The 19,501-nt window shown below is 40.3% G+C and overlaps 1 protein-coding gene across 2 annotated transcripts in view; it reads left to right on the top strand.

The window, feature by feature from the left end:
* Positions 1–19,501, top strand: part of WDFY2 (WD repeat and FYVE domain containing 2) — a 55,141-nt gene that overhangs the window by 12,649 nt on the left and 22,991 nt on the right. For both annotated transcript variants that reach the window (XR_015696813.1, XM_087716950.1), the window contains exon 2: positions 13,382–13,449. Coding sequence is in view for 1 of the 2 variants with exons in the window: in XM_087716950.1 (XP_087573076.1) it covers positions 13,382–13,449 (68 nt within the window). In the remaining variant the exon portion in view is untranslated. The remainder of the gene's footprint in view (positions 1–13,381; positions 13,450–19,501) is intronic.

Here is a 19,501-nt window from a genome sequence, read left to right as displayed (position 1 = left end):
TTCAAACTTCAAACTCACTCACTCACTCTCACTCTCTCACTCTCTCACACACAAACAAAACAGAAACTATTCCTTGTCCCTCCCCACATCTAGACCACCCTGAACTATAGAATTTGATGGCAGCACTGAGGCTGGGCCTGAAATGGAGTCCCGGGCCTTTATTCTTTGTACCACTTCTGCCACTCAAAAAAAGACTGCCCCTCGCCATTCCCCAAATTGTGTGAGAACAGGTCCTGCTTTCAAGAATAGTTGATGTTGGATGTTGGCGACCGCAAGTGTGTCACCCAAATCACTGTGGTGGTATGCCACCTTTGATACGTATGTCAGAGATTTGCCATCCCTGCTTTAAATCATGCATGATGCCAATATAGTCATTATTATAACCATGAAGTTGCGGTAACCATGTTCTCCTCCTTAGAATGACAGCATTGTGATCCTGTGAAGCATTGTTGTCCAGGTATACAAAGGCTCATGACTGACCTTGGCCTTTGGGAAAGGTTGGTCTCTTTGCCAAGTTTGGAAATTGCATCCTGTACAAATTCTTGTTTCTTCCAATTGTCTGCATGAAGTGAAGCCGATTTTCTCACTCAATGTAAGAGAGAGATTTTTCCTCATTAGTAGTCAGCAGTTACGGAAGAAGGCTTTTTATTATATCCTGGGCAGCGAGAAAGAAATGACAGTCACAGGATTTAATGTTGCTCCTTTGACCTTAAAGTTCCACTTTGAAGATTGAAACCTGGCTGTATTGGGTAGCTATGCATAAAGTGTAAAGTTGCAGAATCTGCTGATAATGTAAAAAAAAACAAAAAAAACCCCAAAGATTGTTTCAAATTGGTCAAATTTGATATCTCCTAACTGCTCCCTTCCTTCCTTCCTCTTTCTGAAATGTTGTGCCTATGGTGCCTACATTTGTGTTTGTGTTTCTTCTAACATTTGCATTTTCTGCCTACGTTTTCTTTTTTCAAATAGAAAAAAGTTTCTGTATAAAAATATACATTTTTGGACTTTTATTTGCTACCGTGTTTTCCCCAAAACAAGACAGGGTCTTATTTTCTTTTGACCCCCCAAAATAAGTGCTTGGCCTGATTTTTGGGGAGGTCTTATTACTTTTTTTCCGTAAATGTGTTTTTATTTTTTTCCATTTCATTTTCGTACAGTCACATATATACTGTGCATAACCGGGGCCATATAACATTAAACAATAAACACAGCCATTCCTCTTGTCAACAATACCCCCCAAAATAGAAACCCAATGTACCTCTTCGACCCTCCATAGAAGGGTTTCTGTTCATTTCTGTTCAGTTTTCATTAATTACAAAAACTGCCTTGTAAAATTAGAAAAGTACCAATGTTGACTGCATTAGCTTGAGAAATGCTTCTGTCACGGCCAAATTTCCTTTGTTCGCTGAGTGTGAGTTACTTTTCTTACATATTCAGAGGTGGTGTGTTGCATTCCCCTTTCCCCCACTCAGTGTGGGTTATCTGCACACAGAAATATAAAATATGTTTCTTTTATATCAAGAAGTTGCCTATTTACAGACCTGCCCAATTTAATACTAAGGTACTTGGCTTGTATTGAATTCTGGATATGGACAAAAGGTTCAGCACTCTGTTGGAAGATGGCATTGAGCAGCTGTGAAAATCGATTTAGCCCCTTTACATTTCTTCTTTGTAATCAGTCTGCCTAGCCAGGTTGTCAGACTTTTGTTCCCCAGGAAAGAATCGTGTTCGTGAGACTTATTTCAGCTTTCACAGCCTCTTTATTGATCTGATTGAGAGAAGAAGGCCATAAATAAGGGGAAATCCATACCTGCGTTCTCTGTCGGATGAATATTCAAAATATTGTTGTAGAATCCACAATTTAAGGAATGTAATCCCTAAAGCTAATTAGCTGAAGTTTAAATCCAAAGCTGATGCAAAATATTATCAAGGAAATTATTTGGCATGGTTTACCGGTAACTATTATAGGGGTTACTTTCTTCGTTGAAGGTAGCAATACGTTTTGCTTCAAAACAGAGATCCAATAATATTTATAGGTAGTCCTTGCTTACCTGTACCTCGCTGATCATTTGTGCAGGGATTCTTTGAAGGTATGACAGTGCTGAACAAATGGTAGTTATGCCGGGTCCTCAAAGTTATAACTACTGCAGTGCCCCCACAGGGACATGATCAAAATTTGGATGCTTAGCAAGCTGCCCATATTTACAGCCATAGCACGAGCTTCAATTCCTGCCATCCATCTGTCTCTCTCTCCCCCGCTCTGCTTTTTTGGCTGTCTTGCACTTTGCCACTGCTGCCTTCAACCCTTCTGCCATCCCCATCTGGCCTTTGCTCTCTTCTTCTTCCTCCTGCTGCTGGCCCAGGATCAGGTGAGGGCACAGCCCACGCGGCAAGGCAGTGTAGCCTTTTCTGACAAAGGGAGCTCGCTTAGCCCAGCCAGGGAGGAGACAGTGGGATGCAGTCTGTGTTGGAGGCATGGTAGAGGTGCAGGTGGCATCTCCCTGGATGAAAGTGGTGGCCAGCAGTGCTTAATTATGCTAATTGGGATTAATTTCCATCCCTAAGCAAAGTAGTCATTAGTCAAGGACCACATGATTCCCCTACCCCAGTGATGGCTAACCTTTAAGTTGCTGTGTGCCGAAAGCACACAGAAGTATAATGCAATGCATGTGGAACACCACCACCCCATGCCCCCCACCCTCATGTGCGTGCAGGCCCCCTGTGCGCGCCTCGGCCTTATGTGTGTGCAACCCCCTGCACTCTCCCGCCATACACGCACACGTGCCCAACCCTGCACATGCACCCAGCAGCTGCACATGTGACCCCAGCATGTGCACCCTGCCCTGTGCATGCGCATGTGTGGCCCGCATGCGCCTCACCCACCGTGCATGTGTGGCACAGACCCAATAACCAGCTGGCTGGGAGGTGCGCACACATGCGTGGTGGAGCTGAGCTAGGGCGACGGCTCACATGCCCGCAGAGAGGGTTCTATGTGCCACCTGTGGCACACGTGCCATAGGTTCGTCATCACGGCGCTACCCTATATGAACTGCTGGCACCATCCTGCTCTCTTCTTCTCAGCTGAGCACAACAACCGCCTTGCCATGCTCACCTCGCATATCCCAGGGCTACCCTTTTGCCCATGCCTGGATTCCTGGCCAGCAGTGGTAGAAGAAAATGGCAAAGGTCAGTTGGGGGCAGCAAGGGCTGCATGTTGGAGGCGAAGGGCAGGGTGGCCAAAAGGCCAGAGATGGTGTGGAAAAGGGTGGGTTGAAGTGAAGGCAAGACAGCAGAGCAGTCTTGTCTGTAGAAGGAAGCTTGCTGGGCCCAACCAAGGTAGAGGAGCAGAGCAGGAGAAACATGGCACAGGTATCTCAACCAGGTATCCCAAAACTGTGTTACTAAGGGGGTGGTCACCTGATGCTTTTCTAAACAGCTGCTTTGCTTAGCAACAGAAATTGTATTACTAGTTAGGATCATTAAGTGAGGACTACCTATACAGCCATAAAAATAGGCCCTCTCCTTTTCTCAAGGGCTGCATTTCTTCAGGCATGATCTATTGGAGACCTACTGATGGGTAAAGATGAAGTAAGCAGGACAGATGTTTAGGGCCACAAGGTGATGGGATGGCCTCCATCTCTCTTCTGCACTGCTTCCCACTCCCAACTAGCAGGGAAGGGTATTGGTATTGGTATTTTATTATCTGTATGCCGCCCTTCTCCGGGAGGACTCAGGGCGGCGAACAATTCAAAGGGGAAAAAAAGGGGGAACATAAAAGACAAAATACAAATAATAAAAGTAGACAACAGTCGCACAACCATACATGTCAAGAGGGGAGGGAACTCATCACCCCCAGGCCTGCCGGCAAAGCCAGGTTTTGACGGCTTTTCGGAAGGCCTGGAGAGAGGTGAGGGTCCGAATCCCTGCGGGGAGTTCATTCCAGAGGGCCGGAGCTGCCACAGAGAAGGCCCTCCCCCCGGTAATAGCCAGGTGGCATTGGCTGGTAGATGGCACCCGGAGGAGGCCAACCCTGTGAGATCTAATGGGTCTGTGGGAGGTAATTGGCAGCAGGCGGTCTCTCAAGTACCCAGATCCAATACCATGAAGGGCTTTATAAGTTACGACTAGCACCTTGAAGCGTATCCGGAGACAGATCGGTAAGGGACAGATACCTTTTGTGGCAAAATGAATTGTATTCTTTTTTTTAAAAAAAATATTGGTTTTCTATTAAATACATTTCTTAGTGTGTTGTCTGTGTAATTATTGCTTAACATTATAAATTTACACTTAATCTCCATCTCTTTTTTCCAGCCTCTGGTAAAATAGATTCCATGTTTGATCATAATCTGCATCTTCTTTCTGTTTGATTTTCAATATCAATCTGTCAATTTCTGCACAATCTAATATCTTCTTGACTATCTCTTCATCTCACAGTGTATCTTCGTTTCCCCATTATTGTGTGAATATAATCCTCGCTGCTGTTAACATGTAATATTAAGTACATATTTTCTTATCATTTTTTTTCTGATGTTATACCTAATAAAAACAGTTCAGGTTTAAAATCTACATTTTTCCCTATCGTCTTTTCTAGCCACCTATGTATCTTTGCCCACATTTCTTTTTTTTTGCTTTATCACAAGTCCGCCACTTATGATAGAATGTGTCCGTCTTTTGGTTACATTTCCAACATTTGCTAGACATATTTTTAAATATTTTAGCTAACCCAGCAGGTGGTAAATGCCATCTATCAAACATTTTATATAAGTTTTCTTTATAAGACGTTGCCGTTGGTAATTTATAGTTCCTTTCCCATCAGTTTTGTCATTTCTCTACTTTAAACGAATTGTATTCTTGTAGGGAACGTTTGAAAAAAAACCTACAGGCTGCATGTTAATTGGCACCTTGTTTTGTTCTTAGCTTGCTAAATTTGAATGTGTTTCTATGCTATCACCTGTCCTTTGTTTATATCTCTCATTGTTCATTCTTTCCTTGTCTGGATTTATGCAAGTTTGGGCTTGCTAAGTCCCTGCTGCTGCTTGGATACTCATTATAAAATAGTCAAAGACGGTAGGTTCTAAATGGCATGGTTGAAATGCTGCCTATTGTAAATAAAGTAAAAATAAACCGCTTGATTTGTGTTTCTCAGGGATCCATTAGGCCTGCTCTTACAGAAGATAATTTGCTTCTGCAGCTATTCTGGATTGGGCTGCAGTAAAGTAAAATATACTGTATTGATCTCTTTGATTTCTTCTACTGCTTTGTTACATGGAGTAGTTTTAATTGAGAAGTTTGTGGATTCTGGTAGAGGGAAGGTGAAGTAGTTCATGATTCTATGAAAGGTCTACTTAAAATGTTTTTATTTTTTAAAGAAGAGAAGTATTATAGTCCATCCTCATGGAAACTTACTGGATCAACCACTTTCTCAGTCTAACCTATTTCGCAGTGTCGCTGGGTGATAAAAATAGGAGGAGGAAGCACTATGCAGTTTACCTTGAGCTCCTTGACAGAATCACGGAATATAAATCTAAGAAAACAATAAATGCATACGTTCTGGATTAAAAAGAAAAAAAAATATTCGCTGTTGCCTAGGAGCTCCCCCACTTTTCTTGGGGTTTTCTAATGATTTCATCCTATGAAATCTAAGGCCAGGAAATTCCTCTTAAATTCTCTAATACCCAGATTTGATAGACCAGGGATGGCTAACCCTTTTTATTGTCACATGCCTAAAGCGTGTACGTGTGGACCCATAATGCTGTGCGCATGTGACCCCCCCCCCGCACCTCCGTGCATGTGTGCACAACCACCTTGTGTGCGTCCCGTGCGTGCGTGTGTGACTCCTGTGCTCTCCCCGCCCCCCTGCGCATGCACACACATCTCCTGCAGGCATTCCCGCCTCCCGCAAGCGTGGCAGAGATCTGAAAACCAGCAGGCTGGCTGGAGGTACGCACACATGCACGGTGGAACTGAGCCGGGGTGACGGCTCGTGTGCCTGCAGTGAGCGCTCTGTGTTCCATTTGTGGCACGCGTGCCATAGGTTCGCAGACCCTCTTGATTTTAAGCACTGTCAATACATCAGAGATTTTTCATCCATATGTTCATCTTTCAGACCTCCCTAGAAGTCGCCAATTCTTTTATATCGTATAGTTCTTGGGGAAATACGTAAAGGGCAATAGTCCAATGACCTAATCTCTACGGAGCATTACCACCTACTTTCAGTCTTCCCATCCTTTTCGGTCTACTGGTTCTGGGAATCAGGCCATGGGAGTGTCAGAGAAAGAATGTTGTATTGTGCCCTGTGTGAGCTTCATTGTGACTGCTTCATTACAGAATGGGTGTTCTGCCTTTCTTTGTTTCTCTGAACAGTTATGATATAGATTTGGAAACTTTAGGGAAATCAGTGTGAAGTGTGTTAATACCTACCAACTTAGACTTTAAAAAGTAGTACTGCTTCGTCTTTATCATTTGAGATGCCTTTAGTCGAAGCAAATGTAGAAAAGAAAAGAAAAACGTGTCTTTTCAAAACACACAAGAATAATAACCAAAGCCTTTTCTGACAATGGCGACATATTTCCATTGAAAAAAGGGGCATCTGTCAGGCAATTAAATTTTGTATACAATGCTAGCTTTCTCTGTGGTAGTTCCTTACTTCCTTTCAGGAAGGGGCAATACTCAGTTCCTGTTTTTTCCAGCTTGTCAGGATTCATGTATTCTTTCCATCCTACACTTGAGCAGAGATGTGAAAAGGGAAGGGACCCATCCACAATTGCTTACTTGTAGAAGAGGGCATGTGTCGACTGACATAGCTCTTGGCAAATAAATAAATATACAGAGCAATAAAATATAAAACATTTAAGAAATAATTTTGTAGAACAGTAATTGTTGCTAGAAAAAAAAATCCCACAATAGCTTGTGGGATTTTTTTAACAATCTCACAATTAACAATCTGGCCATTCTTTTTAGGTGAAAAATCCCAGAAAGTTTTTTTCACTATCCTTCTTTACTTACATTGTTGCTTGAAAGTGTTGATACGGTTTTGCAGTTATTAGTTTTCCAATTTTTTTTTGGTGTTTGCACTATGGCTTATATTGTGGGCCACGAACTTAACAAAAGTGAACTGTTAATTTGTTGCTTGTTTAAATAAAGTACTAATGACAGTTTTTTAAGTTTGTATTTTATTACAGTGCTTTCAACATAGTTTTTGAAAAAAATGCAAAAATCATGGGGTTGAAAAGACATACCAGTCCAGTAGACTAAGCAACAACTGTGTATTTTCAAGAGGAAATGCAAACATGAGACCAAAAGATCAGATAGAAGACAAATTTACCATTTTCCTGAAGTGAAGGCTTAATCTGATAGTGAAAAGTTGTAGCATGTACTGGAATAGGTAAACTGGGCCATGAGAGTGGAAAAGAAAAGATGTGCCAACTTGAAAAGGAGAGAACTAATATCAAATATCCTATATTTGTTGTACTCAGTTACATTTAGTTAAGTCACATCTGAGGGATGATGCTACAAATGTTATTTCTTAAATTTATTAAATTTCTGCTTTATAACTTCAGCTGGGGTGTTATTATGTATCTATAAGTAATTGCCTCTTTACTTAATATAAATTATAAGGCCTTCTCCAAACAGATTTCTCTGTTATTTATTGTTCCTAGAATTCCTAGTGAAGTTGGCTAAGAATTCTGGGTTTTGTGGTCCCCATATATAGTATCTGAAAGGTATACAAGGCTAACATAATCTACAATCTTAGACCATCTTTTGTTCCATATATCTACTGGTTTTCCGAGCTGAAGGATTCCAGAAGTTTTTAAAAAAAATACTATTTATTGAAATAATATTGATGATATTGCTTAACAGATATGTAGCACTGAAAGTAATATATAAATAAGTGTAATAAGTAGGTAAGTAAAATTAACAGACTCTGGCGTATCATGATAATGCGTGGCACGACAAAACCGCGCTCGACTAAGCCGCGCCCGATTAAACCGGGTCGCTGACGTCATCAACAGGGCGACAACAGCGAGCGTGGAGAAAGAAGGGCGCTTTAAATAGCGCTTTGAAAGCAAGCCGATTCAACTTAAGGTAAGGGTTAGGGTTAGGGTTAGGGTTAGGGTTAGGGTTAGGGTTAGGGTTAGGGTTAGGTTAAGGGTTAGGGTTAGGTTAAGGGTTAGGTTTAGGGTTAGGTTAAGGGTTAGGTTTAGGGTTAGGTTTAGGATTAGGTTTAGGGGGGTTAGCTTTAGGTTTAGGGGTTAATTTTAGGTTTAGCGTTTACAGCGTGCTTCTGTCTCTGCGCTGTTGTCGCGCTGTTGATGACGTCAGCTACACGGTTTCGTCGAGCGCGGTTTAGTCGAACATGGTTTTGTGGTGGAACCTGATAATGCAAGGAGCAATCTATTGCAGGGCTCCCCAACCCCTGGGCCAAGGCCCATTCCCGCACCGTGGTTTATTTGGAATCGGGCCATGAACACAGCTCAACTCATACACCAGCTTGTCACTCATGCAGCCCGGTTCCCTCTTCACCTCACCCAACCAGGCCGCCAAGCTGCAAAGGTTGGGGGCTGCTGACCTATTGCTTTCAGCAGGCTGGGAATCTGGGAGTTACTTTCCCACACATCTACTGGACACCAATTTGGAGAAAACTGAAATAAACCTAAATGTCAACTGTCCAGTTGCCGAATCTACAAAATTCTTGGTGTATTATTTTACCAGAAGTATAAATAAACCACATTGGCACAGAAGAAGCAAAAGCAGCTCTGGGCTCCCCATGTAAAAGCACGCATAGTTCATTCTCCCTTACCAGATGGGCCACCCACGGTCCATTACGTTCACCAATCTCTTCTGTTCATTTTGTTATGGGAACCAGCTGACTATGCTGTGACATCTGCTTGGGGTGTCCTTGAAGTGGGAGCAATGTCTCACGGGAACCAATGATGCCTGGATGCCATTCCCTTGCATTCCATTCCATCCCTCTCCCTTTTCTTTGTCAAGCTGCCAGCGAAGCAGAATATAGGTGAAAGTGCGAGTCAGTCTTGACATCAACAAATGAAAGATGGCAATTATTGCAAAATATGCTGATTAACATTCAACAGTCAGTATGTTAGGTGAGAAATATATACAGGATGTTTTCTTTCTGCATCATTTTTTGATTCTAGCTCGTTCCTTCAGAACAATTTTACAGGGATGTGTTTTTGGAGATGTGTGTACTCAGGCATTAAGTAAAGTTTCTCCCTGAGCATAATACCCATTCCCCCCACCCCAAACTGGTTTTTCTGGTTTGTAATCCCCTATTTTGTTGTTCTCCCCCTGAAGCCAGTAGCTGCTTGTTTGTTTTATTCAACCGTAGGCAAAGAAGCTAATGTTGAATACTGAATATAATTCTTAGGATCTATCTTTTCCCAATGGCTTGTGACTGGTAGATATGCAAAAGAAAAAAAAGGTAAAGAAGCAGGAAAACAAAGGAAGATAAGAGTAGAGAAGGCCTGCAAAGAAAGATCTTGGAAAGTGGTAGACAAACAAGAGTTTATCACCATTCTTTCTTCTTCTTTTTTTTTAATGTTGCATCTCTTCCCTCAATCTATCAAATTTATATGGCTGCCCGTGTCACTGGAAATGACTCTGTGGCTACGAATACTGACTATTCTAGAGATGACCTGATATTTGTAGCATCCTTCATGTAAATGGATTTGGAAGCATTTTGTTAGACATTAAAGGTTCTTTATTATTAGTGTTTGTTAAATTTTAATGAAATAGAATTAGAATATTATCTTTGCCCCTGTCCTTTTGTTAAGCAAATTGGTTTAATAATTATGCCAAGAACTATTGCAAATATTCACATAATATTGTAGATTGCTAGGATCCAAAATTTAATAACACTTCTTCCTGTAATGGTTTGTTTAGGCCATTTCAGTGGTTTATTGTGCCTTCATTGCAACATACAACCATCTCTGAAGTGCCTGTCCTCATAATTACTTTTGCGTGGCCCTGAAAGATGCCACAAGTCACTAGTGGGAAAATATAATCATGAATGCTGCAGGGATGAACATTACAATGATAATACAATTAGTTATGCCAAGGCAAAGCCAAGTAAGCCATGTCTGCTTTCTGAAATCTAGTCATTTGGATCGGCAAAACATTGTTTATGAGTTTTTGTGATGGAAGAGTCAGGTCTGTATGTATATGTGAGATGGGCAAATGAAACCTTTATAAGTTATAGTACATCATTCTGAAGCATTGACAATGCACAAGCTTTAGTTTGAAAGAACATAATATTGACACAGCGCCTTTGATCAGAATGGTCAGCAGTTTGGTGGTTCGAATCCCTAGCAATAGCAGTAGACTTATATACCGCTTCATAGGGCTTTCAGCCCTCTCTAAGCGGTTTACAGAGAGTCAGCATATTGCCCCCAACAATCTGGGTCCTCATTTTACCCACCTCGGAAGGATGGAAGGCTGAGTCAACCCTGAGCCGGTGAGATTTGAACCGCTGAACTGCTGATCTAGCAGTAGCCTGCAGTGCTGCATTTAATCACTGCGCCACCTTGGCTCTGCGCCACGTAATGGAATGAGCTCCTGTTACCTGTCCCAGCTTCTGCCAACCTAGCAGTTCGAAAGCATGTAAAAATGCAAGTAGAAAAATAGGAACCACCTTTGGTGGGAAGGTAACAGTGTTCTGTGCACCTTTGGCATTTAGTCATGCCAGCCACATGACCACAGAGATGTTTTTGGACAGCGCTGGCTCTTCGGTTTTGAAACAGAGATGAGCACCGCCCCCTAGAGTTGGGAACGACTAGCACATATGTGCGAGGGGAACCTTTACTTTCATATTGACACAAATAGCATATCAGTAGTATTAAGGGCAGAAGTATTCCCTGTGCTTGCCAAGGGACTTTTCTTAATGATTCCTCTGTTCTTCGTGTTCTAATAAAATATTTTCTTTCCACTCTTATCTCTTCTAGAGATTTAAAAAAAAGCCTTCCATATTTATGCAACATTAAAATTAGGGTATGTTTGTTTTTATTGGCTGACTGAAAGTAACTGAATGTATGATAACAACAATAATCTGGAAAAACGTCATTAGTTCAAAAAATAAAATGAGGAAAAAAATGCAGGATCAATATGATGCTTCAACTGAGTGCTAGATGAGTTTCTGCTTTAATACAGGTAGTCCTTGATTTACAAACAGTTGGCTTAGTGTCCGTTTGAAGTTACAACTGCATCGAAAAAAGTGACTTACTATTTTTTACACTTATGACCGTTGCAGCATTTCCATGGTCATGTGATTTATATTTGAATGCTTGGCACCTGATTCACATTTACCGAAATACATTTTATTTATTTCATTTTCATTTTCATTTTATACAATCACTTATATACTGTGCATAAAAAAAAGAAAAAAGGAAAAAAAAAAACCCAACATAACACTTCATTCCCCCATACACCCTCTCTTCTCCCCCTCCAACTTTCCTTTCACCCCTCCAGCATTCCCCTCTTCTACTTCCCTACCCCCTCAGACATCTCCCCCTCCCTCCATTTCACCCTCCTTACATTCCCTCTCACTCCCTCTTTACTTCTCCCTTCTCTTTCCCTCTTCTCCTCACTTTGGTGTATCCATACAATTCAGTTTGTTTTTAAAATAAAAGTAGAAAAAGAAAAAAAAAAAAAAAAAAAAACGAGCCGCAGTATACAAGTGAATTCTTATTGTTCTAAGGATTGAAACTGTGATTCCACCCTCCCCCCTCCCCCCTATAATCCCCCCTCCCTAACCCCCTTACGGCTTCGCAGGTCCCATACCCGGCATAATTCTTTAACAAGCATTTGAGTATAATAAGGCCAGCTAACTTTAAAATTAAAAAAAATAAGATAAAAGTAAAGCCAAAAAGAAAAAGGAAAAATAGTAGAAAATAAGAAATTAAAAAAGAAAAAAACACACACTCACACACAAAAAGAAGAAAGAAACAAAAAGGGTCAATAAACCCACTACGTTAACACAGCTTCCCATTATCTGTAAATCTTAAACAATGTAGCTCATTCCAAATTTCGATTATTTTACTACTTGCAGGGTTTCAAACTGTATTAGAGCCAGGTAAGTTGATCAATTAGAATTCCCCAACTAAAAGTCTCCTTGCTTTATCTATCTATTCAGACCTTTAATTTATCTCTTTTTTTATCCAAATATCCAAACCTTTCTATAACACCATTAAACTCAAATACTTCTTTCATTTTTCATTTCCAACACCTCCCTTTCTATCCTTACCCACCTCCACATATAAATTTTTTACCTTCCACCCTGCCTTTATCCATATCCACATATATATTTTATCCACATTCATTGCTCCTCCCATGTTTACTCCACTTTCCTGAAGATTCTCCGACCAATCTTTCTTAACCTTATATTAAGATAGCAACTCAAACAAACATCAGCTTGCGTTCTAGCCCCAGGTAATCTAATTAAGCTTTCGCTACCCTTCCCTCTCCCACGCACCTCCCAACTCCGTTCTTCCCAAACCACAACTCAAAAAGATCACAATTTCCGCTCTCCTCGCCTAAGAAAATAATTCATGCACAATTTGAGTTAGAGTTCAGACAAAACTTATGTACAATATATGTCCACAATCAGCAACGCTTCTTTCAGTCTCCATGTCTCATCATCGATATGCCACTTTTCCATTTTATCCCAGACGGAAATCATAAAGCTTTAAAAACATCGCTTAGTCTTTATTCTTTAGTCTTCTGCCCTTCCGGAAGAGAAAAGCAACACCCTCCGCCTTGTAGCCACGTGTCTCGCTGTTTGTCTTCTCCTTCTCCTTGTCTCTCCCCAGATCCGGATGAATCAGGAAGTCCCGCCTTCAGGGTCTCGTAGTAAAATTTTCGGGCTTCACAGACAGAATTAATGCGGTGTTTTTGGTTGCCAAATGTAACTGTAATACCAGCTGGGACTTCCCATTTGTATGGAATCTGAGAGTTTCTGAGTTCTTCGGTTAAGAACTAACCTGATTCACATTTACGATGGTTGCTATGTCCTGAGGTCATGTGATCATTTTTTAACAACCTTCTGACAAGCAAAAGTCAATGGGGAAGCTAGGTTCACTTAACATGTTATTAATTTAATAACTCCAGTGGTTCACTTAACGAATGTGGCAAGGAAAGTTGTAAAATGGGGCAAAACTCACTTAACAAATTTCTCACTTAGCAACACAAATGTTAGACTCAATTGTGGTCTTAAGTCAAGGACTACCTGTAGAAAGTACAAGGGGACCAATTCTCATTCCATTCCTTCAGAAGGCTTGATAATTAACTTCTTGTAGTTAGAACTTTTCCATTTTCTTTCTGACATGCTTTCCATTATTACCTGAAAATATCCTATTCTGTTCCTTTGTAGATCCGTTCGGGTCTGGATGAAGAGAGATAATGGTCAATTTTGGCCAAGCATCTACCATACAATGCCATGTAAGTATTTTGTGATATATTATTTTCCCCTTTATTTTTTTCTCTCTGCCTTGTTTTGCATTTAAATGTTAGGAATTTACAATTAAACGTTGCTTAACATTTGGATTTTCAGTAACACAGATTTTCAGTTTGCTCCTTTCTGATATTTTAAAAACATTGAAATAAAATATTAATAGGAGAATAAATTAATAAGTGGTGAGTTCTGTTAAATTGAATGGCAGACTTGCTAGCCTTAACTGTACCTCAAAAACGTGAAACGTATCTCTCAAACATAATGGTACAGATGTAGATGCTAACTGGCTTCGGCAAAGGATGAAACCAGTTTAAATTTGTAACAAAAAGAAGCATTTCTTATCAGAGCTTTCTGAAAAAGGAGCATGGTTGATTTTATAGGTAGGTAATGCAGAAGCCAAGAAACTGAATGAAATTAGTTTGTAAATTCAGTCATGTGGCTTTATAGGCAATATTGATTTAGATAAATGAGGAATATAGTATTTGGGAAAGGTTGCATAAATAGATCTGACTATATTTAGGTTTTGCTGAAATTGTGATTGCTGTTTTTTTTTCTTGTTTAAAATAAGAAACAGCCTAAATAGAATCCGATACCTTGAAAATATTAGAAATCCAAAAAGTTATAACAAAGGTGGAATATTTCTGATCTGGAGATGGCTATCGGTTTAATTAATCTGACATGGAAATAATCAGTGCATGGCTAACAATTATGTCAAAGTGTATATGTATTGCTTGATATCTTTGATAATTTTTTGGGGGGGGGTTCAAAAGTTTTATTTTTTTTTAAAACAAATATTTCATCATTCCTCAATCAGTAAGACATTGGAGTACAATTTTTTTGTGTGTCAAAATAGTTCTAGTTTACCACCAAATTCTTGTCTAGCCAAATGTACACCCCTCCCTCCCCCCAACCCCCCTCCTCCTTCCCCCCAATTATCTTTGATAATTTTAATTGCTTTTTAAAAAAAAATATTTTTTATTTTCAAAACAAACACAACACATAAAATCTTCCTTCTTTACATACTGTAGAAAGTGTATCAGTTGGTTAGAAAGTGTATCAATTGTAACCAACTGATACACTTTCTACAGTATCTAAAGAAGGAAGATTTTATGTGTTGTGTTTGTTTTGAAAATAAAAACATAAAAAATAAATTAAAAAAATATAATTTTAATTTCTGATGATAAAAAAAACCCACAAATTGATCTAAATTCTAAAACATCTATAGCTGTGACTTTTAGTTATGAAATTACCCTAGAGCAGTGTTTCTCAACCTTGGCAACTTGAAGATGTCTGGACTTCAACTCCCAGAATTCCCCAGCCAGCATTCGCGAATGCTGGCTGGGAATTCTGGGAGTTGAAGTCCGGACATCTTCAAGTTGCCAAGGTTGAGAAACACTGCCCTAGAGTGTTTTTATATGTTCGTTGGATTTATGCCTTACCTACATTCAGTTCTGAGTTTGTATTGTATCTCAGCAGCTGTCGAAAAAAAGGATGCAAAGCAATAGAACAGATTGTGAGAATTCCTGGCCTTAGAAACCTTTGTTACAATTCACGTGTTGGCAGACTCGAGCATATTCACTTGCCTGACTCGGACCTAATCTTTCATTATGAAACTATAACTGTGCCACCTTGAGGTAATCCTATCATAGAGCCCAGTAGTCACAAATAACTCTCGGAACCATTTCAAGCTCTGAGTTTGGTGGTCTGGGTTTTTTTGGACACTGCCTTTCCTTTCCTGGCTTGATGTGGTTTGTTCTGTGGCTCTTGTTCCTCTGTTATGCTTTGAGGTTTAGCATAGGTCTGTTTTGTTTCCCTCGGGCTGTTTCGATTTGGATTGAAGAATCGGAAAAGGTTTGTTTTCTGTTGCACTTCTGGTTGGCAACTTTCGGCCCTAAGACTTAAAGTACACCAGCTTCACAATTAGTCCCTTCGTGTTCTTGTGGCTATGAGCAGATGATGCTTGGAAGCCACAACATTCCTTCCCTCTTACTTTTAATATCCTTTTTGTCCAGCTAAAGGTAGTCTGTGTATTTCATTCCACATCTCTGCAATTTTCTTGGCAAGGTTTTTCAGAAGTGGATTGCCAATAGCCGCCTTCCTAGGGCTGAGAGAAAGGGACTAGCCCAATCTCACCGAGCTGACTTTGTGCCTAAGAGCTCATAGGTCTTCCAGTTTCTAGCTTGGTGCTTTAATCATTACATTAAACTGTTTCATTGTGGGTTACTACTTAGCATATGAATTCTTTTTGCGTAAAGAGGGGAGGAGTCTGGAGGAGTCATTCCAATACAAATCTGACAGGATTTGTAACAAGATCAAGTGAGTACCATCCTGCGTAAAGCATAAGATCAGTGGTGCAATTCAGCCGGTTGCATCCGGTTTGAGCGAACTGGTAGCGGGGGCGGTGGGAGACTCCACCCACCCACCCGGACGTCATCACGTCCTGTTTTTAATGCTCAGCGCATGCACTAAAGATCTGCGTGCACCCACATTTGCGAAGTAGTGAAGTAAGCTGATTTCACCACTGATGTTTTTGACACGGCTGAAAATATAGTTGTAAGGTGGCCTAAATTGTGTGTGTTTCCTGTTAAATCTGTTAACAATAATAAAACATACACGGTATAACCCTCAAGTCTGCTTCGTGCAGACATAGTTTCTACCTAAGACTACAGCTGATGGAGAGTTATAGATTTAATTCTGAAAAGCTGACAGCATGGCAATATCACATGACCTTGTACAATCTAATCTTTGTTCTCTATATCTGCATCCCTCACTTTCTCACACTGTTGTGCTAGGAACCTCTGGAGAATCTGACATTAAGGCCTCACTGTGTGTATTTATTTTCTGAAGCTGCCCATTATATGTCTTTGACATTTAAACCACCCACCTGCTTATCCAGCAAAATATTTGATGGTTAACAGCCCAACTATTGTCGCTGACATTTGTTTTTGTTGGAAGAAATGTGGGTTTTCCTTGAAACATTGTCACAAAAAGAATAGGCATATCAGACTCAAGGTGGGGGGGAGAGAAGTCAACATTCATAAAGGCAAGGTCTTTATTAGATTAATGGCAAATTTCCAAAATATTGCAAGGCCTTGAGTTTCAAGAACACATCATCAGGCAGGCAAAAGTAAAAGGCATGGGTTCAGACGTCTTTCCAGCCTCTTCATCAGGTGGAGCTCAAGTGGGCATGGAAATTGTCTTCTGCGGGTGTGTGTTTCAACTCTCCTCTTAGATTGCATTGTTTGTTTTTATGTGCCTTGGGAAGCATAGGGCAGGCTGCATATCCTGTGTTCTGGGTCATGCGACCAGGAAGAGAGCACAGCATGGAGCATCCTTTTGGACGCCGAGACATATGGGGAGGATTGTTTTCTGGAAAATTTTCTCTGCAGCTCTCAAGCAGATCTGGTCCATTTTCAAGCTTCACTTTTCTTTCGCCAGCTCCTCCTCCTCCCACAGCAAATTTGGTCCAATGCTGTTTGGTTTCTGGAAAGTTATTTTGCTGACACACCGGCAGTCAGATTCCTGGCCCACTTTACATAATTTCTTTCCAAACTTTCCTTATGTTGGAAGGAATAAAACAGAAGGAGAGAGAAATAAAAATATGTGGCTGATCTCCGAACTCCGCCCTTCCCAATTTGCACTGCTAGATAGAATAGTAGAGAGCTTGAAGACATAGGATCTTGTCATAGTCAGTACCTAAGCAGGGTTAGATTATACTAGTTTTTTCCATGTTTAACATAGGTAGTCCTCAACGTAGCCACAATTGAGCCCAAAATTTCCATTGTTAAGGCAGACACTGGTGGGAAAATATAATCATAAATGCTTTTTAACTGAATTTTGTCCCATTTTACCATCTTTCTTGCCACATTTGTTAAGTGAATCACTGCAGTTGTTAAATTAGGGACATGGTTGTTAAGTGAATCTGTCTTCCCCATTGACTTTGATTGTCAGAAGGTCACAAAAAGTGATCATATAACCCCCCCCCCCTCCCCAGGGCACTGCAACCGTTATAAATATGAATCAGTTGCCAAGCATCCAAATTTTGATCACATGACCCTTTAGGGCTCTAGATTGGTCTTAAGTGTGAAAAACAGTCATAAGTCCCTTTTTTCAATACCATTGTAACTTTGAATAGTAACTAAATGAATTGTTGTAAGTTGAGGACTATCTGTACTTGGTTTCAATGAACAAAGGGAAAAAAGTTGTAAATTCCCCCTTTAAAAAAAATGCAAATTCCAGTTTTTAATTAAAAAAGAGACAGGGCTCTTTTCCACATAAAGTTGCTAATGTGAAGACTGCTGATTAAATTTCATTTTTTTGTTTTCCACTAACTTCACTATTTGTTTATTTTGTCTACTTACATATAACATATTCATACCGGTAGTTCGTGGTAACTTATTTACAATTGAAATTTAATCAGCAGTCTTCGCATTAGCAACGTTATGTGGAAAAGAGCCATTTCTCTTTTCCACACCAAACCAAATCTGTTTTCTCCTATTGGATGAAAACGTTTTTAATTTAAAAACTGGCATTTTTTTAAAAAGGGGGAACTCACAACTTTTTTTCCCCTTGGTTCATCAAAACAAGTACAGGTAGTCCTTAATTTACAACAATTCATTTAGTTACTGTTCAAAGTTACAAAGTTTTTATGGCTCCAAAAATTATGAGAGAAATATAGCCTGATCAATTAAAATATTGCCCATTTCTTGTCAGCTATTGCGGGCCACTCAGGTTGCATAAAACATTTTGATGCTAACATGGGGTAAACAATTTCCATGAATGCTAAGCTGGCAGCAAAGTAATAAGTTAGTCAAAAGTGGTGTTTAGACAATATGGAATTTCTAACTCTTTTATGAACCATCACATCTGTTTTGTTGGCTCTTCATCCAGACTGAATGAAGGGTTTCATTACTTAAGTCCCAGAGCGGACAACTGTTTGGTAACTAAGCGCCACTAAACATTTTTCAAGGTGCAGAGGGTTACATCACGCCTGTGGATGGGGCTGAATTTTGAGGCAATCTTTGTTTCTAAATTAGGTTTCTTTTAGAACTTAAACTAAGCTGCCTTCTGTTTCTCAGCACAGCTTAGTAGTGATGTTAATTATAAGCAGTGGTTAAGAAGGAAATCTCTGCTGTAATGTCACTTTAAAGATTAAATGGACTGGCATTTGCAATGAGGATTTTCAGCTTTTTGAAGGCTTTTTCCAAAATGCATGACACCACTGGTGCATTCTGATTGGCTAGTCAAGGTTGTAGAGAGCCAGACATATTTATTTGTCAATCAGCAAATGTAATTGGGTCAGCTTGGGTTATGATGATCCTTCAGAATGAGCATTCCTTGCTCATTTTTTTAAGCCCACATGTTCAGACTTGGTTTGTTTGCTTTGCATATGGAGATAATCCTTTCGCTGCCAGAAATGAAGGGATAGTACTCACATGGTCTACAACTCCATCTGCAAATAATAGAAACAGTTAGCCCTCGACCTATGATGATTCATTCATCAACTGTTCCAAGTTATGATGGCATTGAACAAATGGTGGTTTCAACTGGTCCTCGGATTTTCTGCCATCCCAGACCCCTACAGTCTCACAGTCGAGATCTGGGCACTTGGCAGCTGGTTCACACTTACAACCAGTTGCAGCGCCCCATGATCATGTGATGTGCGGTTTGCAACCTACACCAGTTTTCCCAGGAAGTCAATGGGGAAGCTGGCAGACAAACTTGCAAATTGCTGGGGGAAGTGTTCCCTACCCATCCACCTTCCTCAGTTCTTCCACAGTCATGCTAGGCACTTGAGTACTCTTGCACACTTTCCCCAACCCACGTTCCACTCCCAGACACTTCTCTGACCCTTATTGAAGCCCTTTTTTTCTTCCTAGTGTTTCCCACAAGTGCAGGGTCTACTTTTTTTGGATGTTAATCCATTGGGTTGAAACATAAATTATCCTACTGGCTCATTACCCAAGTTTGATATTTTGCCTAATTTCTGACCATATTTTACAACAATTATACACCGTAATGTAGGAAAATGGATTCTCA

Source organism: Thamnophis sirtalis, unplaced genomic scaffold (genome assembly GCF_051295495.1).
Source record: "Thamnophis sirtalis isolate CommonGarterSnake01/CBP01778 unplaced genomic scaffold, rThaSir2_p1.2 scaffold_5, whole genome shotgun sequence".
Classification (NCBI taxonomy): domain Eukaryota; kingdom Metazoa; phylum Chordata; class Lepidosauria; order Squamata; family Natricidae; genus Thamnophis; species Thamnophis sirtalis.
This window is presented reverse-complemented; position numbering and strand designations above follow the sequence as displayed.